The sequence below is a fragment of the Calonectris borealis genome, chromosome 1 (genome assembly GCF_964195595.1).
Source record: "Calonectris borealis chromosome 1, bCalBor7.hap1.2, whole genome shotgun sequence".
NCBI classification, from domain to species: Eukaryota; Metazoa; Chordata; class Aves; order Procellariiformes; family Procellariidae; genus Calonectris; species Calonectris borealis.
Genome location: NC_134312.1, coordinates 47,618,326 through 47,641,169, shown reverse-complemented (window position 1 = coordinate 47,641,169; position 22,844 = coordinate 47,618,326). Strand labels below are relative to the sequence as shown.

At 37.9% G+C, this 22,844-nt stretch overlaps 1 protein-coding gene across 1 annotated transcript; it reads left to right on the top strand.

Moving 5' to 3' along the window:
• The first annotated feature begins 3,122 nt into the window (after positions 1-3,122).
• MGAT4C (MGAT4 family member C) lies at positions 3,123-10,970 on the top strand. The gene is made up of 3 exons (XM_075155893.1): positions 3,123-3,260; positions 7,841-7,988; positions 9,814-10,970. Exons 1-3 carry the CDS (start codon positions 3,132-3,134, stop codon positions 10,968-10,970), a joined length of 1,434 nt encoding a protein of 477 aa, XP_075011994.1. The 5' UTR covers positions 3,123-3,131.
• The last annotated feature ends 11,874 nt before the right edge of the window (positions 10,971-22,844 follow it).

Here is a 22,844-nt window from a genome sequence, read left to right as displayed (position 1 = left end):
AGCTTCTTAATTGTGCATGAATAATGAAGACATAAAATCTTCAAGCAAGATGTGACTTCAGAATTGAATTATGAGTTGAAGCCTTTTTTTCAATATCATTATTTTGAGTAAAGGTGAATATTCTGCTCAAATGGTCTTAAAGAACACCAGGAGTCTCACTGTGGAAAGTTCTGAGACTATTTTGCAAAAGATGACTGACAACAATTGCAAAAAATGTAAAATTTACCTTTTTTTCCTTGCAAATTTCACTTGCGTGGTGCTCCACAATGCAATGTTACAGATTGGAAATGGAGCTGCAAGAAGCGGTAGTTCTAGGAAATGTAAGGAATTGTGTATGTATATATGTATGAGTCTGTGCACATTTTTAGATAAAGGCTTACAGTATAAGTATGCCAAATAGTACCTTCAGACAAAGTGGTTGGAAGGAATAGGTTTAGGAGCAGGTTGAAGGCTGGCAAGTGCGTGTCCGCACTGCCATCTGGTGTCAGTGATCGCGCCCGTGCCGCCTCCGAGACGTGGGGTCTGTAACGGGTCGCTCCCTAGTTGGGGTGTGCTTCCTTTTGGTTCCTTCAGTTGGTATGAGCCTACCAATAAGTCTTATGAACAAAGAAACATCACTGGAACGGTGTTTTGCTTTCAACTGGTTCACGGACTCTATTTGTAAAACAAGAATGTTGTAATGACTTGGTGTGAAATCAAAAAAAGAAATGCAAGTGTTTTCCTTTGAATGGTGGCCATACCAGGCTCTTCTCTTTCTGCATATCAGCATTAGTAATGACAGTCCTGTGTTCCTCCAGTCTCAGCTGTGTAACTCCCTCAATTTCTATTCCTAATCCGACATAGTAATGATCTAATGAAAACGGCAGGGGAAAAAAACAATATAATATAACCAGCAAACGTAGTTGCATGTCCCCTTCCTCACACTTGGGGACTTCAGTGAGGCTGCTCAGATGAGGGAACTGTGTAATACCGCAGTCAAAACAGTAAACATGACACATACAGTCATCCTGTGACTGAAAAGACACTTGCTTATTCCCAAGTTTTCCAAAGAAAAACTTCAAGGTGTGCAACTGTAGTGCATCTCTGTTACCCCGAAGCTGCTAGTGGCTGCAAGCACTCCAATCCAGAATATTTGAATCTTCAATAGTCAGGCTAGTTCACACCATTCTCTGAGAAGTGTCAGTATTTAATCCATCTTTTGATAAGTTTTTAAAAGAGTGTATTGCTTTGAAAATCAGTAGTTATGCTGGGAGAAAAAAAAAGAAAAAGAAAAAAAAAAAGAAACAAAATTAAACCCAAACTGTATGTGTAACATGGTCTTTTCTGAAGCAGGGGCAATCTTTCATTTCCACAACAGCCTGCTGGAATCCACAGACACCCCGCAACCACTGTGCTGTCACGTGGCGGGGTGGGGGCAAGAGTTTGGAGGTTCACGGCCCTGACAGCTCCTTCCTGATGTTTATTTTCACTAGATATTAAGGAAAAGGAAATTGTTGCCGTAACTTAAAAAATAGCTACATTGGGCTTTTTCAGCTTCAGGATAATCAGTCCACTGCAATTCAGCCCACCCTCAAATAAATAAGGACAGAAATATATATTGTTATTAATTCTTTTTTTTTTTTTCCCTTCGTACAACATGTCAGTTGTTCTTATTCTCAACATAGTGATTTTAAAATCATTCTGTGTACAATCAGTGTCCATTTACTGCAGTTCATCTTGAATCTATATGGACAAAACTTTGCAGTTAAATGTTTGCATTAGTAATACTTGATGTATTTACCTCTCTGTTCTCTAGAGTCTAATGGACTCATATTTTATACTGTTAGATATATTTAATCAGTTTAGCAAATACAGGTTGAATTTTGCACTTGGAAGGTGTTTTGTTAATAGTCCAGAAAATTTTCTATATGACATGACAAATTTTTATGGAACTCTTAATTGGGCCTATTTTGTGTCAGTTTAGATGTTCAGCACTTTCCAAAATGAAGGTATTTAAATGCAGAGTTTAACCACTGCACATGCAGTGCTCTTTATTACTTCACATAGGCTAGCTTTAAACTCTCCATTTGTACATGACTTCAATTATTAAATTTGATAGACAGACATTGTTATGGACAATGGTCAAAATACATTTATACTTAAACAAGTGAGAACATAAATGATGAGTTTATAATCTACTTTTTAGTTAAGAATCCCTCAGAGTTTGGGCAATCTGATTTGGAGTGTGTTTCTTTAGTTTGTGGCTAGATATTGTTCAAACACATGTAGTCCTACACAGGTTAATGCTTATGATTTGGGAACCAGGATCAGCATACAGCTTTCTTTAAATAGTAAAATGACTAAACTGAATATGTAACATTGTGATATGACTAGACGGTCCTCTTTCTTGATCTTGAATTGAACTACTGGGTGGCTTTCTGATCCTCTATGCCACCCTTCTTTGTCTGATACATCTAATTGGGGTAGCAAGGAATTTCTAATACTCTACTTAGATGTGTCCAGTCTAAGGTAGATATCTACCTTTCTTCTTCTGGAGAAAATGACACCTCCAGTGAGAGTCTTTCTGTCCTAACACAGTGATCTAAGGCTAAGGGATGCTGCACAGTCTTGCTACTTCCTTCTCACTGCAGGGAAGGTACCTCATTTTGCCTGGCAGTTCTGGTATCCAGACTTCTCCTACTGGCATTGATATTGAGTCATGCAATGGTTTCTTCCTTGTCTGTTGGCCTGAGCTGCCTTTGGAAGGACACAGGGAAACAGTGCACATCATCATCTTCTCTTGACATAAAGTTGGGATCTGACAGTTATCCATGGGAAACTGAACTGCTAATGCACTCCTGCCACAGTAATATCAAAATTCCAGCCTAAAATGGGTAGGATAAAGTGTGTTTTTTTCTTTATTGATGAAAAAAAAAGGAAGCTTAAATTATAGTTAAGATTGTATGTTAAACTTGAAGATTAACATGATTAAATTAAATTAATTCCACCTTAAAGGGTATAGTCTCTGAGTGTTTGAAGGGATTTGATACATCTGAAGGTAAGTTGTTTTGCTGTCATGTTTATCAGATGACCAGTTCTTGTAATACTGTGGTTTTCTTTCATAGGTGACACGACTGTATGCCTTTCTTCGAATGAGGCAAAACTTGAAATATTTTGATAAAATGAGATGCTTGCGGAAACGATCAGCAGTGTCATTCTTAGGAGTCCTTGTCATTTGCTTGCTGTTCATGAACTTGTACATTGAAGATGGTTATGTTTTGGTAAGTTTCTTAGGTGGAAGAAATTACCCTGGAATGACAGAATAGCACACATCCCTAGTTAAGCAGTAAAGTTCATAATTCCTGCAGTTTCCCCTGTTAGTACCATTAACAGTGGAGTATCCTCAAAATGTGTCCTTTATGATGAAGCCATCTTATCAATATATACTGCACACAGGGTCTGTCAGTAAGATCCTAACAGTCCTTTTCACGGAAGTAAAATATGTTGTTGCTTATGAAGCACAGGAGATAATGAATATAGCAAAACATGGAGACACCTCCGTCAGATATCTTCCTTTGAGTCAAAACATCCCCTGTATTTTCCATTCTTCTGGATTTCCCTCAATTTTAGTGTTGAAAATCATCTACATCTGAAATAATCGTGTGAGCTAGGAGCTCCTTTTTCAGTCCACACTGCAAATCTCACCTGTGAATACTGTATTAAACAATCTTATAGAAATACAGTTATAGAAGAGAACTTACACTGATTCCACATATTTCAAGCTCCTTGCATGAATAATTTCTTTTTAGTGCTTTTATTCTGTGTTTTTCTCACTTCCTGTATCCCAGATTTGAGTCTGGCAGGTTCAGTACTACAGCATTAACAATTAGACATAAATGATACCTAGTGTAAGTTTATGATTGTAAAAAAGATTTATTGAAAGATCTGTGTTAGGAATTTCAACAAGTAAGCTACTGACAATGTAACCTAACTCTACAATTTATATGTTACCTATGGGTGTCTCAGTGCTGAATGCCAAGTAAGATCTGAAGACTTGATTAATGGATTGAATTTCCAGTTCATCTGAGGTTGGACTGTGCCCAGTAAAAGAACATGGTAATTTAATAACTGGAGCTTGCAAATAGTAAAATGACTAAACTGAATATGTAACGTGATATGATTATACAGTCCTCTTTCTTGAACTTGAATTGAACTACTGAGCAGCTTTCTGATCCCCTTCTTTGTCTGATTCATCTAATTGGGACAGTATGGGCTTTCCAATATTCTGAAAGGTGAAATCCGATATCAGTTGGATCTGAAAAAAAACATCATAGTATGAAAGACATGCAATATATAAATAGTAAAATCCTTACATAAATTTATCAAAACCATAGATAACTCCTAGCAATTGTAATGTAAAATATTATTACTTATAAAAATATTGTACATATTGTAAATATTATTAATACTATCCTACCACTTTTTAAACCATTGAAAAGATAACCCATGCTTCTAGCATGTTACTCCATTACAGACTCCATTACAGACATATTGCTTTCTCTAACAGTACTTGCACTAAGGTTTTGCACTATGTTTTATTTATTCATCATTTCTTGGTTGTGATTGAATTTGACCTGTCTTATCACATTTTTTTTTCCCAGTGGTATTTTCCCTGATGTTTCTTCTCCTTTCATTAACTGCTTCAAAGTTCCCCAGATGTTTCTGAAAGTGCTTTTCTTAACACTGCTAATGGTGTTCCTCTTGGTTTGTTTTTGAAATCTTTTCCTGTCCTATTTGCCAGCTCCCCAGATGGCTCCATGTCTTATTCTTAATTTGCACTTTTTTCCCCCTTTTTTAGAAATCCATTCTCTTTCATTGCTTCTCTCATCACAGTTCTGGCATGTTTGCGGTCATGTAGCTCCCAGCCAAGTCTCTTGCCAAGTCTCCTGACAGTTCTCCCAGATTTCTTGATACCTTTATGGTCCATCAAGCATTTTTCAAATGTGTTAGGCTGTTGACTTTTTAGTTTATTTATTTATTTTTATTTTCAACTTTCCTGACCATGTCTGACAGCTCTGTTAACTTGTCTGGTGTGTTTTATCTACTGAGGTAAAAGATAAGCTGTTTTAATGTTGGTGGTAAGGAAAGATACACTGGAGAATAACTTTCAAGGACAGCAGGCTAAACAGTTCCCCTCAAGGAACAGGAATCTGAAAGTCTTCAGAGTCCCAAAGGCCCTCTGACCTTCTAATTGTAGCGAGCGTCCTGCTGGAATATCTCCTGAAGGTAACTGAGAGCGGAAGGTGCAATTGACCCCGAGTTTCTCTTCCCAGTCTCAGAGAGTAGGCTGTGCAGGGGGATGCGGGGCTGGCACCTCTTTCACCAGATGTAAGATGAGATGAGTGGCCTTTTTCAGCACGTTAGAATGGCAAAGCGAGATTCATTGTGGCAAATCTTAAGAAGGGAGAGGAGAACTTTCCCTTTTTGCTCAGAGACTATTGTCTGTCCGAAGAATTCCTTCACTGTTTTCTGCACAGCATTTGCTGTGGAAATGGAAAATAAGGGCCCACCTGGGAAAACTGCTTAAGTGTGTTTGATAGAGGGTATACAGTGCTGATGCATGCGTGTCAGCAGAGCAGTTTAAGACGCTTCTTCTGCAGTGTGTGTACCACATCTGATCAAACATTTTGAAGACATACTGAATTAATAAAACCTAGATCACAATATCTGTATGATTTGCAGTGATTTTTTGTATACATATTCTGAGTTGTAAGTGAACTGTAAGTGAAGCATGCCTTCTGCACTCTTCTATGAATACTAATCATTATTTTGGGCACTATGAAAACAATAGTATTGTAGCTGACACAGCATCCTTAGCGGAGCAGAGTATCTCTATAAAGAATGGAGAACTTCTGGCACTTCTTCCCATGGCACCCACAGGAACATCCCAAGCTCCAGCAAACACTGGAATGTAAGTTAGAGGTTAGTTAACAGACAAAAACAGACATCATAGAAAAAATTAGAGAAGATAGCTAAAGACAGTTAATCAAGCTCTTGAGCTTCACCGGCCTCTGCATAGTAGTCAGAGGTAGAACAGCCAGATTTTAAAGTTTTGGAAAAATCCATATTTCAGTTTTGTTTTTCATTCAACAAAGAAATGAAAACAACAACAATTAAAAAAAAAGATTGTTAGCCACAAAAAGCATTTCTTAAAGAGAAAAAAAAAAAAGGAAAATTTTTGTGGTCAGTTTAAATATTTTGCTTGTTAAAATCAAAACATTTTGTCCTGACGTTCTCTATTTCTAAACATTTTGAAACTTTTTATGTAGAACCCATTCAGCAGAATGGGTTTCCATTCTAAAACCTCCTTACGAAATGAAGAATTTTGGTGCTCCATTCTGGAACCAATGATACATGATTTTTTGATGTTAAAGAAAGGCTTGTTTTAAAAAAAAAAAAAAAGTTTTTGGATTAGCTTTTTTTTTTTCCATTTGACAGTTTTCATGGAAAATCTCCCGAAGTTTTGGTGCCTTCTCTTCCTAGCCCATTGAGTTACATTTTAATCTGGAATCTGATCAATATAAACCTTCCTCTCATAACTTATGAGCAAATGCAAAGTAGCATAGCAGCAGTAGAAAGAAATTACTGGAGAGACATTGCAGATCAAGAGAGCCTATCAGCGCAGGTAGATGCCCCTGGATGTCTGCCAAAGATCTTTACTAAGCTCAGAAGTGAATTATTTACTACTTCTATGAAAGAAAAATAATGAAGTTAAAATGAACCTAGGATCAGTTTACAGAAATATATCTTTGTGCTATTAAATATATCTTTGACACATTTTTGAATATTTATACCATTAAATATGAGTGCTGTTTCTATGGTTGTTGTTGTTAGCAGCAGTACTATCACTGCACAATGCTCCCATTTAATGACAGATCAGGATGTTTTTAGTGCATTAACATATTGTATATATCAGGAGAAATGAACTCATTCATACACTAGCCTGTCATCAGACTAGTATCAAGCAGTGTAAATTAAATAAGCATTCCTACCTTTAAGTTCAGTCTCGTGACACTACAATCTGTTAGATATTTTCCCTTTTCTTAAGGACTGAGGAATAGATTTTCCCTGAGACCCAACTGAGCTTATGGATAGGGCACTGCTGATGAAGCCGCTCCTTCCCTTGTGTGACTTTACTATGGCTCAAGAAGCCTTTTGGAAGAAAGAGACAGGAGAAGGAGGTAGGAAGAGGAGGCATGGTGGTAAATTTGCCTTTTATCTATACCATCAGTGTTCACCAAATCCAGAGAAAGCTTTGGCTGTCTGGATGATCACATACAGTTCTGCTTATCACGAATCTGAGTTGGAGCTACTCAGAAAAATGGCAAAATGAGCCAGATGCCAGGACCTAGTTTCATCTTTCCTTTGCAGCAGTTTTGGTGGTTTTTTTAATCACTGAAAGCATTTTCAAAAAATCTCCCCTACTTCACCGTCTATGAAAATTCTCTCATCTGTTGCTGATTGATGCTTTCTTATCCCTATTTTGAATACCGCAGCATTTTTTGGTAATAATTTAATGTTTGCAACCTTTCCAGAGTTTTGGTCCAAAATATTTTTTTTTCTTTTCCTGTTACCATAATCTGAACGGTTATGGGAGATTTTCTATAGCCAAAGATGTATAATATTCAGTAATGGGTTTTTAAAAAATGAGGTGACATCTACATGCTTTCACTAAAGCTGACACTGAAAAACGTTATTCTTGGAAACCTGCCTGTCCGTGTTTCCTCTCTGGCTGGCATTCACAAATGTGTTTCTCTCTGTCTCTCTCCCTCTCCTATTCTTTTTGTTTTCTCACTAATAGGAAGGGGACAAGCAATTAATCAGAGAAACAGCCACGCACCAGCTCAACCCAGAGCGCTATGTTCACACTTTTAAAGATTTGTCTAATTTCTCAGGATCTATAAACATTTCCTATCGCTACCTAGCTGGCACGCCTTTGCCAAGGAAAAGTAAGTAACTGTAATCTGAATGTTATGAAATGAGGTAATTTAAAAATGGGTGAAATCCATATAGTTCCTGTGGTATTTTTAGGCAAGAGGGTCTGAGTTAAGCAGTGACGATCTCAGCGAGTTAGTGGGACAGCTATCTCTCTCTCCATAGGCAGTGCCTGGGCAGCTGCCAGTTCAGCCCCAGCAGTGACTGTCCCACAGCCTGGTTACCTCCTGACCAAATGCCTGACTTGTAGTCATCCTGCAGGCAGCCCCTGGATGGTCTGTGCGAGCGTATTTTTGTGGATCTCCCCCCAGGCCAGAGGGAGATGATTCAGGAAGCAGGAGCAAGGCACGTGCTGGTGGTGCTCTGTAACCACCCTCTGAGATCATACTGTCAGCCTCTGTCTGTATAACCAGTAACTTTAATCTAAGGTATGCGTGGGATCACACAGATACACCCTTCAGGTCCCCTGTTCTGCCAGTCCAGCAGCTGTGAATGGATCTCCTTGTTACTTTAGCTGTGATAACAAGGGAGGTGAATTGTGCTATTACGGAGACAGTAAAGGAGGATTCTTCTTGCAGCCATCTGCAGATGGACTATCTAGTTATTCTGACTTCAGGCAGGGTTCAAGACACTCATCTCGAAGTGAAATATGGCCATACCTAGCTTTTAGACAGGTGTCTTTTGGTTCCAAATCAATCATTTCACAAACACAAGTGAGGCTCAGAAGTCAAAGCACAGATGGTAAAATAAAATCATCTGTGAGTTGTTGATCTTCATAGAAAACTATAAAGTAAAGTTTGTTCAAATTAGATTTGAGAAATTTGGGGCTGTGTAGGCAGTGTGAATGGCTTCTGGGGGTTGTACTTCGCTGTACAACTGCATTTTGAGCAGACTTAAGCCTCAAGGGAAACTCTGAATCACTTTATCAGAGCAGTCTTTTACAAACCACAATATTTTAAGAAAGTTGGGGTAGGTGCAACTAAAGTATGCTCTGTCAATTATAAAGTCATAACACTTTTTACATATCTGAAAAAACTGATTTGGACTGCTGGTAAAAATGCAATGGCAGTGACTGCAAAACAGCAGAGATTAAAATTCTTCCCGTATAATTAAGATGCATCTCCCCCTAGAAAGATGTAACAGTATTTAAAATTATTTATACAAACACAGGTATGCAGTAGTAAGTTCTCTTCTACTTTAAATCAATATCCAAATATGTTCCCTGTAAAATGCTCAATGAGTACTGAAAGAGGGTTAGAAGAAGAAAGGAAGGCAAGGAAAAATTGGACAAATACAGTTAAAAGTGAACACGCAGAAAGAAATTATCCATGCAATATTCATAAAACTGTAAAGTTATGCATAAGTGTAACTAGTCTTGTAGAGCGCTTAAAATGATAAAAGTTTGGCAATTAATCTATAGCTCAGTTTTTGTGCTGCATTTCGTAGTTCCTTGCTTTAAAAATATTGTGTGAACCTTATCTCATAATCCCCTTTCTTTTAGCAGATTTTACAGCCTTATCATTGTCTACACAGTTTCCTCTACCAGGCATATATGTGCACATTGCTTTGGCTTTTGTCCCCTACATGCCATTCCTTGCAGTTAACAAGTGAATATTTTATGCAATGGTCTCTATTTGCTTGCAGTATGATTTTTCTTTCATGAAAAGGCAATAAACATTTTTTGTTGCATGCAGCTTAATAAGTTCACTTACCAAATTTCTCAGACTTCACCATTCAAAAGGTTTATTTAATATGAGCACAGCTCTGAAAGATAGCTTTGTGGCGAAATGGTTTCCAATGTCAGATACTCAGTTTTTGTTTGAATTGTCTTTTGTACAGGGTATCTTACAATTGGGCTATCCTCTGTGAAACGGAAAAAGGGAAACTACTTGCTTGAGACCATCAAGTCCATATTTGAGCAGTCAAGTTATGAGGAACTCAAAGAAATCGCAGTGGTAGTGCAGCTGGCAGATTTTGACTCAGCCTGGTGTGAAGGGATTGTCCAGGATATTTCACAGAAATTTGCACATCACATAATTGCGGGCAGATTAATAGTTATTCATGTCCCTGAGGAGTATTATCCTGTACTGGATGGCCTCAAGAGAAATTACAATGACCCAGAGGACCGTGTGAAGTTTCGATCCAAACAAAATGTAGATTATGCTTTCCTTCTTAACTTTTGTGCTAATCTTTCTGACTATTATGTGATGCTAGAAGATGATGTTCGCTGCTCAAAGAACTTTTTGACTGCTGTTAAGAAAGTAATTACCTCACGGGAAGGATCCTACTGGGTGACTTTGGAATTCTCCAAACTGGGGTACATTGGAAAGCTTTACCATTCCCATGACCTCCCACGCCTGGCCCATTTTTTGTTGATGTTTTACCAAGAAATGCCTTGCGATTGGCTGCTCATCCACTTTCGTGGGCTGTTAGCTCAAAAGGAAGTGATACGTTTTAAGCCATCTCTGTTCCAGCACATGGGATACTACTCATCTTACAAAGGAGCTGAAAACAAGCTAAAGGATGACGATTTTGAAGAGGAATCATTTGATATCCCTGACAACCCACCTGCAAACCTGCACACCAACATGAATGTATTTGAAAACTATGAGGCAAGCAAGGCTTACAGCAGCATTGATGAGTACTTCTGGGGCAAAGCTCCTTCTACTGGAGACTTCTATGGGATTGTATTTGAAAAGCCCATTAAAATCAGTAAAATTAAAGTTGTCACTGGAACTGAAGACCGGCAAAATGACATTTTGCATCACGGGGCCCTGGAAGTAGGAGAAAAGATTATAGGGAGTAAAAAAGGGAGACAATGTACTACTTACTTGAGACTAGGGGAATTCAAAAATGGGAATTTTGAAATAACAGATGTAGAGCACAAAGTTCTGTTTGATATTAACTGCATGAGAATACTTGTTACCAAAAGTCAAAAAGAATGGTTGATCATTAGGAGCATTAGTGTCTGGACTTCACAAACACCAAATCAATAAAGCAAAGCCACCTGAGAAGGTACAGAATGCATAAAATCAGCTGGGTCCCAACTGGTGCCATTCCCCAGAAAAATGGACTTATTTCCAACTCTTTACTAGAGACACAGAAAATCTGGGGAAATCACAAAACAAGCAAAGCAATTTATTTTTTACAGTTTGGCCAGGCAATATACAAACACTTATTTGTTGAAAATTTTGAATTTTATAGGAAATGCAAAGTTCTCAAACCTCTCTTGAGATCTTGAACCCCTTTTTTATTATCATTTCTCTGTAAGAGAGATCTATGGACTAAACAGAACAAAGCAAAACATCCTATAATTACCAAAAGGTTTAAAGCTATGACCAGTATGTTATGAAAAGAAATTGGGTTGCACCTTACACATACGTAAATTTAAAATGTTATGGTAGTATGCATTTGTACAATAGCTGGTGATGTGTTTCTTTTAAAGGCAGTTGTGACAAGGAAATCTGTCCTGAAACTGGCAGTTTCATTCTGAGCACTGTAAGAAAATAGTGTGGCTAATCATTGCAACTTCTTTTCAAAAGGGAATGTATGTAAAATTATAAATCTGACATGACAACTATGTAAAAAATAGATAATTGCATCTGTTATTCTGTCTCAACAAATATCCTTTGTTCTTTTTCCTGGGTTCTTTCACTGAAATGAGCACTACTTGGATTCTATATTACTTAGGGGACCAATTTAGTCTCTTTATTCGAACAAAATGCCTCATAGTCAGCAAGCATTCTGCTTGAGTACAGATGTCACTATCAAACCCAAGCACCTCAAGGGCAGCACTGTTCTCTTAGACAGGCATCTTAACAGATCTCAGCTTCAACATTTTCTGTTCCTTCATGAGATACAGAACTCCCCATGAGAAACTGCACATAGCTGAATACTGCAGCATGTTTTCCAAGGACTGTTACGCCTTCCATATCTACATGACCAGTCCATGTATGGTACAAACGTAAAGTGTACCAGGCTAATCAATTGGAGGTGAATGTAATCACCAGTCTTTCCTGGATGATCTCTTCCCAATAGAGCCGACGCAATATGAAGAATCTTGATTTAATGAAAAATTAATATGTTTCTAAATTAGTTTTTTTTTTTCTTCTGTTTTCTAATCCTGATCATGTTAGTTTTGTAGACATCTTCCCACTGCCTCTGGTTATTCCCTGTAAGCTTATTTTGCCTGGCTTTAGCCAATAAGCAGAAAAGTTCCCACAGTCCTCATGATTTCAGTGTCAGCTCTGGGCTTTTAGTGCATCACACAGGGAGGCGGTATAGCTACATGATTTATACTGTATGCATACATTTGGATTAGCAGAATCAATGGGTTTTTTCCCTCCAAGAAATTCTCCAGACTCTTTTAGGAGACACACTAAGAAATCCATGAGTATCAAGTGTGACACAGATGAACACTGTATTGTCAATCTCATGAATACTGTGGCTATCATCTAATTGCATGTATGCGTTTTAGTTAAATCTGGAAGGTAAGGATTAAATTTCAAGAATGCCTGCACTGACCAAGAGTGAACTAACGACTGTACTCAGTACATCCAAACCTAACATGGCTATTTCAGAAGGGTAAATTATTCAGAAATCTACACAAAACAGCAATGCAATTGCTTTTCCTGGTTCATGAATAAATTCAGGTCCAGGTTTGGCAAATCCCCCTGTACAGAGGTAAGGTACCTTTTAAAATAAATCTTCTGATATATGCTTCTACATAATTCAGAAAAGCATCCTCTTCTCAAAGAAAGTCTTTGTTTCTTTGTTCCTTAATACACACCTAAATCTCTATTCTTCATATACATATCTTCAGTAAAATAAATTAAAAGCAGCATAATGTTCAATCTGAAAAGGAAAATAACACCATTTTTTAAATTGGAAAATACATGCTAATCTCAAATGGTTATAAATACTTACGAAGAACTTGCTTTTTAGCAGTGATCTCCCATGATTATCAAAGAATTAGTTGATAGTCATTAGTCAACACAAATTTTTTTAATGAACTGCCATTCTTCTATTTTTCCTTTCCTTGATCATTAACTATTAGTGCCAAAGCAAACATAACTAGGTTAACCAGGAACATTACCTTTACTTTTATTCAGAAATGCAGTATGTCTAAACCAATCTTCTAAATTAGAATGGAAAATACACTCAATCCCAAGGTTTAAAATGTTCTTGTAATCAAAACCATACACAATGTGAATGGCTAGTACAAATTAAATGCTCTCAACATAAGCCTGAAGTAATTTAAATGGTATTTTTGAATTAAGAGCTGAACAAAACTTCTTTCCTTTTTAAAACAACAGTAGTATGAGTCTCATCTTTGATATCGTGGCTTAGCAGTGAGAATTCTCATCTGGCTGTTACCAGTCTGAGAGGATGAAACCCACAAATGCCAATGTGAATGCCCTCAAAGGAAGCTTTCCTTGAGTGTGGATAGTGGTATGTGCTGGGAATGAGAGGCATGCACTACTCTTCCTGTTGAATTTGAGTTGATTTGGAAAAAATAATTAAAGATACATTTATTCCAGGAGAGGCAAGAATGCAGTTCTGTTAGCTAGTGTTTTGAGCACTCACATTAATGCATGGGTCCCAGCTCTTTCTTCACAGAATACATTTAATCCATCTCATTTTCTTTTTTCCACTGATTAAGCAAAAGATTAGCAGTGTCACAAAGTGTCATTGGTGTATACAGTTGGTTCTGTTGGTGTATGGACTGAACATCAGTATGTTCATACTGAAATGCCAATACTGAAAAAAATACACAGTGGTCTGCACACTGATGGATCTATTCTTCATACATGTATTGTTCCTATTGGCACTGTTTGGGATTCCTCATTGTATAATGTTCCTGGGCCTTTTTTTCTTTTCTTGACTAAAAGCCAGTTTGTCTTCTATCTTTCTTCACATAGTATAATCCCTCTGACATACGGAATTCTTGGGAAGTAAAATATCACTCACTGTGAATTCAAAGAAGAACTGAGCCTTAGTTTAGTGCAGAATAAACAAACCCAGAAGACAATAATTTTCAGGCAAAACAGTTTTAACATATTTATTATATGTACTATAACAAAGATAATTCACTAAGGTGCTATATGAATATGTTATTTTTAGATCAATGTTCTAACATGATGCTTTGTTTTACTCTCTGCTCAGTATTCGCTTGTGTTAGACACAAATGGTTTTGCTTTTATAAAGGGAAATCAGAAACTTGTTCATTATTGAATTATTAAAAGTTAAATAAAAAGCAAACTATAACACCTATAACAATATTTCATCTTGGAAAACTGTTAAAGGGGGAAAAAAAAAAGCATGGTTAACCATCTTAAAAACTGCAGATGCAATCAGCTTTCATTGTGAAGCATTTCAGAGATTCTGATAGAAATGATAGTTCTTACTACTCTCTTGTTAAATTTGCAGTTCTCTCAGGCTACATTTCAATAAGTATTAAATTACGAGTAGTAATGCAGATCATGTATTATGAGCTCAAGCAGTGTCATATCCTCAAATAGTACAGTATAATGTTTTGCAAAACACAGGTGGAAAATACAGATGTATTGTAATTAAAGCAAATTAAGTGATTTTCATAGAATCATAGAATCATTAAGGTTGGAAAAGACCTCTAAGATCATCGAGTCCAACCATCAACTCAACACCACCATGCCCACTACACCATTTCCCTAAGCGCCACATCTACGCATCTTTTAAATACCTCCAGGGATGGTGACTCAACCACTTCCCTGGGCAGCCTGTTCCAAGGCTTGACCACTCTTTCAGTAAAGAAATTTTTCCTAATGTCCAATCTAAACCTTCCTTGGCGCAACTTGAGGCCATTTCCTCTCGTCCTATCGCTAGTTACTTGGCAGAAGAGACCAACACCCACCTCGCTACCACCTCCTTTCAGGTAGTTGTAGAGCGCGATGAGGTCTCCCCTCACCTCCTCTTCTCCAGGCTAAACAACCCCAGTTTCCTCAGCTGCTCCTCATAAGATTTGTTCTCCAGGCCCTTCACCAGCTTCGTTGCCCTTCTCTGGACACACTCCAGCACCTCAATGTCCTTCTTGTAGTGAGGGGCCCAAAACTGAACACAGGATTCGAGGTGCGGCCTCACCAGTGCCGAGTACAGGGGCACGATCACCTCCCTAGTCCTGCTGGCCACACTATTTCTGAGACAGGCCAGGATGCCGTTGGCCTTCTTGGCCACCTGAGCACACTGCCGGCTCATGTTCAGCCGGCTGTCAACCAGCACCCCCAGGTCCTTTTCCTCTGGGCAGCTTTCCAGCCACTCTTCCCCAAGCCTGTAGCGTTGCATGGGGTTGTTGTGGCCAAAGTGCAGGACCCAGCACTTGGCCCTGTTAATACAGGCCTTGTCATACAATTGGCCTCAGCCCATTGATCCAGCCTGTCCAGGTCCCTCTGCAGAGCCTTCCTACCCTCCAGCAGATCAACACTCCCGCCCAACTTCGTGTCATCTGCAAACTTACTGAGGGAGCACTCGATCCCCTCATCCAGATCATTGATAAAGATATTGAACAAGACCGGCCCCAGTACTGAGCCCTGGGGAACACCCCTCGTGACCGGACGCCAACTGGGTTTAACTCCGTTCACCACAACTCTCTGGGCTCAGCCGTCCAGCCAGTTTTTTACCCAGCAAAATCATAGTCTATATACAAAGACATATGAATTGAAGTGTCTCCACCACTCCATCAGCTTTTCAGATAAAGTAAAACAAGGGGCTTAATCCTCGTTCTCTCCTTAGTCCTTGGAGACGAAAACTACAAAACTTCTATTCCCTTTAGTGGAAGCAGGATTGACCTACATACCGTAAAAGACTGAAAGTGTTGATTTTGTAAAATAATTATTTTTTTTATGTAAACAAATATTTGTCTTATCTTTTCCATTTTAGTTTTAGCCATCCTGGAAGGCTAAATCCTGAAATGAAAATAGTCTCCAAACAGATGTATTTTGGTATCTCTGGATGGCATTTTCCAAGTTCTTGCCTCTTTTACTAGTTTTGTCATAGCAAATACATTCTGTGTCACCTAGGCGTTATGCCCTTTAGCAGCACAGTCAGGCATGTAGACTAAGGCTAGATTGCTGCTTCTGCTGTAAATGGAGAGAAAGAGGAGCACGTCCAGAGTCATCTCAGCGTATAATGGTTGTCTAAGATCTGTTTCTCTCTACTGACTATGGTGGGAGGCTATGCAAGTGGTTTGGCCTGAATGTTCAATTCCTTGATAATTAGATACATGAGACCTGTTTCTTTTGCATGATTACATATAATACATATAAATCTAGATAAAAACATATGATACATATAAACCTTTACAGATAATTTCCTATCAGCAGCACCAATCTTCACAGCAGGGGTGTTCAGTATCTTCCTCATAAATACTATCTTTCAATTTCAATGAAAATAAGTTGTTCAGTTTTAAAATAAGGAATATGAATCTCCACCTTGAATCTAAAGCATTATTTATTCCATGTTATTTTAACAATGAAATTACATACAGAGAAAGATTAATTACAATAACATTTCCATAATAGTAGTTTGTTGTCAAATTGGCATAAAATTGAATTGGCATCTGGGCAGATACAAGGTTATTTTTCAGCCACAGTTCTAGATGTTTTTCAACTGTCATACTACCTACTAAAATTTCTCAAATAAAATTCCACTTTGTCCTGACATTTGTAAAAAGGCTATTAAAATTCCACGTAGAACTTGAAAGTACTTTAAGTAGGGTTATATTGCTAATTAAACCCTTTGCCAGCCCTTTGCTGGGCTTATGTAAGAGTTTCCCATTTAATGAGTAAAGCTGAACATCAAAAGCTGATGCTTACTTCCTCCATTCAACTGGTTAAGTAGCTGCCTTCCCTCTTTCTTGCTATTTACTCACTAACATCAGTTTTTCTTTTGCCAGTTCAGGAAAACCTGACTGGCAGCCATGGAAATCTCAGGCTGTGAATTCTCAGTCTCAAAGATACTGTGTTTGTATTTTATGAAATGTTCCCGTTTCTTAACAGACCCGCACCATTTTTTGAAAACCAACACAAGCACAGTGTTCAGTTTCTTGCGCTGCCCTTTGGTGTTATTAGAGAGGGGTTTCTTCCTAGATAACTGCATTGAACAAAGGCATTAAAAAAGACATTACCAAGAAAAAAAAACCTGCTACACAAAAGACCTACTTTAAATTTTTAAAACCAGGTTCAAAAGTTTCTTTGTGATCAGGTTTCATTTATCCTGAGCAATTTGAGTAGAAGAGATGAAAGTGCTATGATGGTAAAAAAGGTTAAATAAATATTATGTGTGTATATTTCTGCTGTATGATTGCACTTAAACTAACGTATTATTTAAAGGTGGTTGTTTGTCAGAGTATCATCATTGTATTAACCCTTTTACAACAAAAGGGAGCCCATGATGACCCCTAGAACTGCTCTTTTTTGCTCTCTCAATGAAAATAATAGATTCAGCTTTCAAAAACATTGCCTTGGGCATGCACACTGATGTGGTACACAAAGAACAATATTGGCCATCTGTCCAGCCTGCTGTACTGCAGCACTGGAATATTTATGTCTACCAGAGTGGGTGTGGAAATGTAATAAGGAGCAGTTACTATCCTTGCTACAGTACCTGTAATATTTTTGGAAATAAGTGTAAGATATGAAAACACCCTTTGGCTTAATGCCCTTCTCTTTAACCACGGTACTATTCAGTTTTCTTTTAACAGCAGATACCACATTTTCATTTGTTTAACTTGGGCCAAAAGTGCATATTACCCAAGAGAAAAAAGCATACTTTAAAGGAAATTTGACAACGGTTATTGTATACTTTGCTTTCTCAAATGTATGTTCACCCTGTTCTGATAACCTGGATTTAGAGTGCCTGCTCAAACTGAAGTCTAGAGCTGCAATTCAAAATGTTCTGGCTTTTTTCCCTTAATATACCTTGCACCATTAACAGCAGAGGTCTTAAGGCATAAGTTAAACCCTTACAACATTTGCTGCTACTCGAAGTCCCTTGCTTTGCGCTGCTGCCACTTGGGATGTTTCAGTTCATCTGCAGCTTTAGACTCTATTCTAATTTCATGTTACATTTTCACCAGCACACACAGGCATTCCATCCCTCTCTCTTTAATTTCAGTACTGTGAACATCATCTTGGGTAAATATTGCCAAACCACTTTCACCTCCATTCAGGAAAGTGGGACTGTTACTGTCATTTATTTCTCAGAATTACTTCCTTCATTTGGTCATTGCTTACTATAGTTAAACGCCACATCTGTTGAGAAGACAATAAGCATGCTATAATGAGACACGCTTTTAAGGGAGAAGGACTAATCCTTTTTTTGCCATGTAACTCTAAGGGTGCACTATCTGATTGTGTCAAAATTATATGCATACCTTTTTACCTTCGTGAAAATCTCGTAAAGCAAACTGGTTTTGTTAATCACTCCTGCAAATGGTTCCTGGCAGCAGTCGGTTTTGCATTTGCAAACGGAGCCAGGTTTCTCTCCTCCACAGAGCTGAATAGCGCCTTTCAAGGAAGAAAAAAAAAAATCCTAAAACAGGTCTTCTCTCTAGTGGTTGTCTGCTACCTTTCAAAGATGCAGTTTCTTCCGTATGTTTCCTCCTTTCCCTCCCCTCCCTCAAAATTGTATATTAAAATCAACATGTCGGTTCCCTTCTTCCTGATACCTCAACTCGCTCCCATCTGCACACTCATATTTTTCTTTTGGAAAGGGGTAGTTTTAGTTTACACAGAAACTCTTATATCTGGAGAATAAATGACACAACACAGACAGCAAATTTTTTCAAAGGTCCTTTTTTTTCTTTAAGCATTCAAAATGAGATATGCAATACATTCCCTCAAAGGAGATAAAATGTTTGCTCAAGCTTATCTGTTTTAACTGCTCCGCACACAAAAACAAACAAACAAAATGTCAGGTAAGGCTTTTTAGGTAGGAAGTGTATGCATGTGCGTGCATAAGTGCATTAATAAAAAAGTTGCAAAAAACCACATCTATAGCTGCCTTCTGCACCAAAGACTTTAAGCTCTCTGGCTAAGGAGAGAAAACATTTTTTGAACAAAGCAGTGTGTCAGAAATAATTTAGACATTAACTTTTCTACAGTTAATCACTCTTTGTTCTGATACTAAGCCAATTCCATAGAATATAATCTCTTGGGTAATATCTCTTGCCAAGTTGCATGTATTTTGTAAACAGATGTTGCTTTTCATGAATATTGATGATAATTAATATATTTACCTTGACCATAAACTATTGATAAAATATTTTTCTTGTCTTGTTCTGTTTGAAAGCTTTTTTTTTTCTCTTTTAAACTGAGGAAGTGTGTTTGTTCTTTTCAATAGCTTTAGCTTAAACATTCTAGAGCAAGGGATTAGGAGCCACATGTATTCTGGTATGAAACTGGATTCTACCATCGTACTTACAGCATATTTGAGAAAAGGTATTTAAGCCAGAAAAGTATATTTAAGCATTTATCTGTTCTAAAAAACACTAGAGCATCTTTGTTTCAGGACTTTGTGAGAAAAAAATGCACAAGTAAGACCGTATTACTGGAAAAATTCCTTTTCCCAAACTGTCATTTCTTCTGCCAGCAGCAAGGCGTCACATTTCTCCAGTTCTGCTTCATGAAACTCAGTTTCTTTGTATCATGTATTTCCATCACCTCCACAAGATTAAGTCAGATCCCCATCAGGTCGGGATATATTTAGTTCAATGAATTTTTATATTTTTACGCTTATTAAAGATTGAACAGCTATCTTCCACTGTCCTAAAGAAGAAAATATTGTAAAGTTCTGGTCAATATGTCTCATTGTTTTGATAATTAGTGGCTAGTAGTTGTTTTTATTTATTTCTTTTCACAGAGATCTTCCTGAGGAGTGGAGGGAGAAAAAATTGGTTGTATTTCTACATCACCTATTTCTGTCATCACCTTCTTCATATCCAGGTTTTGCTACTCTCTCATTCACTGCAGGCACACACTCACACAGTGAAAAAACAAATAAACAGAAAGGCATTGTAAGCAATAGGTTTCTGGTAGAGAGGGGAGCATGAGAGAGAATTAGCAGCTCTCTTAGATATTCCAAGTTCAGTAAAAAGAAAGCTAAAGAACATTTTCTCCTGCTGCCCTGCCTTTTCACTGTGACATTTCTTCCATTTCATTTGCCTCTGTGGATGCGTGATCTAAAGCTCACTGCACTTAGTGAGAACTTTTCTATTAACTTTGCACTACTTTGCTATGCCACTTCAGCTATAAATCTTCTGTCATGTAAGCCAGCTTGCTTTCTGGTTGAACTACACCGTGCTGTGTAGATGTACCCTCTAGCTGCCTACGTGGTTTTAAATCTGGGATAAATTACTAACCCAGCAAACATTTATGCAGACGTTAAAGTTAGAGAGGTGTCTACTCCTGCTGAGATTGGGTACTGGAGCCAAACGTGGCATGCTACATCACCTCGAAGGCTCCTTGGGCGTGCGTTGTAGCACCATAGGCCTCCAACTCACATCCAGCCAGCCGACAGCTATAGTGGTTTAAAACCTTACCACTCGCCAGCTTTTGTTGCATTCCCTTCTCCTCACTTTGCTTAAAGTTACAGCCCCAACAGTGGAGCCAGTGGAAGAGAAGAGCTCTGCAAAGCCACTGTTCAATGCAGCATCTTTGTGCAAACCTACTTTCTTGATTTTTTAAATGCGCTGACAGGCTGGGGACCTGGCGCGCCAGCGGCGTTGCCCCACGCTGCCTTCTGCTCCTGCCACACCAGGCAGCAGTGATCGGCAGGGAGCTGGTTGCATAAAGCCTTCAGCTGGCCCTTAAGTCAGGCTTTTTTTTTTTTTTATGTTTCCTTCCCTACACAAAATAATCTTTCTTGCCATTATTTGTGGAGCTATCACATTTTAGTGCAGCAAGTTTTCGAATAGCAAAGTAATAAAGATATTAAGGAAAGAAAAGAAAAAAGAAAAGAAAAAAAAAGCTTTTAACGCTGAAGTTTCCCAAGTTAGTCTTAACAATAGGTCAGATCCAGTAACAAATTAGGAGACATTTCTCCTTTTTTCCATTAAATTTAGCCTTCTTTTTTTTTTTTTCTCACATTTATTAGTTGCAGAGGCAACTAAAATGGAAAAACAACACCAAACCTTTCCCACCCTTACTTCCCAGTTTGCATAGATTTGAACTTTTTAATATTTACCCACATGGAAACATCTACCATCTGGTGAGCATACTTTGGTCAGATGCTCTGCTCCCAGAAGTCAGGATGTCTTGGAAAAATTCCTAGTTCTTAAAAAAAAAAAAAAAATCTTTCTCTGTGCCAGGATAGTTTGTGGGCCAGATGCTTATCTGAATTACCCTGGTCCAAGTAACTACTTCCAATACTAGTTGAAAAACAAAAGCTATACATAATTTTTTTCCTTCTTTATTTTATTTTCTTCAATTTACTGCTGTAATTAAATAGACTGAGATGATTACAATAACCTCAAAAGCCTTTTAAGGGGAACAGGATCTTTAGTTAACTCAGAGTAAGAAACCAGAGATTTAAATTCCCTTTTCTCTCACAAAAGCAAGTGCTGAAGTAGATTTCCCAAGAATTTGAACCTTTGAGTCTCAGGAACCTGGAACAGAGCCTCCTTCCTCCTTCCTCATCTCAGTATAAGCTATAGAAAAGCACCTTTTTTCCAAAACAGTCTTTATTCCAAAGAATAAAATTCATAATTTTATAAATGGTGTGTACATCTATTAGGACTCATGAGAGCTTCTCCTGCTTGTCCCACACTTCTAAAATGCTGCATTCAGTAGCTTAACTGCCTTCACTGCACTTGTGTTAATAGACCCAGTTTTCAAGTTTCGGTCTTTAATGACATAAAATTTCACAATCAGGAATTATATTTGTTCTCCCTGTTTGCTTCAGTTCACTGAAGTTTTCAGACAAAAATGTGAGAGACACAAAGAAACAATTAGGAAAAATGTTTATAGCCTTCAGGAGAATTGTTCATTTTTTATCCCTTTTGTTGGAAAACAGATCTTTTCTCCCATATGGCACCTCAGACAGAGTTTTTGGCACTCAGACTGCTATTTGCAACATATTCCTAAGTGCTAATGCACCTTTTTTTTTTTTCCCCTCAGCTACTTTTTTTAGTGTTCTGTTGTGTCTGAGCAATCACTGTCTGTTATGAACCCGAGGTGGTTTTTTGTGGGTTTTTTTCCCCCTTTTTCAGCTGTACTGGAATCCAGATGAGGACATGCTAACAGCTTATCTTTGGAGGTTGTTTTCTTTCTTTTTTTTGTCAGAATGGGAACTATTTGTAAGAAAGAGTTCATCTCTTGTATTTTTTTTTTTTACTACTACAAAAGAAAGGATACAGAAAGAAGTGGGGCTAAATTGCCAGAGCACTGTTACTGAAGGGCATTTTTCGTTTGGAATGCCCTGCCACGCTTTGGTAGTAAGCATATAGGGTGGCACACTGGATTACATCTAAACAGGCAAAGCAGAGAAATTAGTTTAGTTTAAACTATTCCTTGAGCCTGAAGGTAGCAATTCCACAGCCACAGAAGAGGAATCAGTTGTAAGAAGGGGACAGTCACTAACAAAGGAAAGGATGACTCAGATGTCTCTAGTGCTCCTGAAATACTGTATAATTTAAAATATTTCAAAATTAATCCAAAGACCACTGAAATTAAAAGGAGTGTATGCCTTCATTTCAACAGGTCTTTGATCACATCCTAATTTGGAAATTATCTCTAATCATTAAACTAGTCTTAATGATGTCACTTTGAGACAATAGCCATGAAAACAAAACACTGTTGGTATTGATGTTTTTTAAGAAATCCTATTCAGAATTATGC

Excerpts from the sequence above, each read along its gene's own strand:
- MGAT4C (XM_075155893.1), top strand. The coding sequence starts at position 3,132 with ATGAGGCAAAACTTGAAATATTTTGATAAAATGAGATGCTTGCGGAAA. Across the intron at positions 3,261-7,840 it reads TTGAAGATGGTTATGTTTTG|GAAGGGGACAAGCAATTAAT; the intron begins GTAAGTTTCTTA and ends TCTCACTAATAG. Across the intron at positions 7,989-9,813 it reads CACGCCTTTGCCAAGGAAAA|GGTATCTTACAATTGGGCTA; the intron begins GTAAGTAACTGT and ends TCTTTTGTACAG.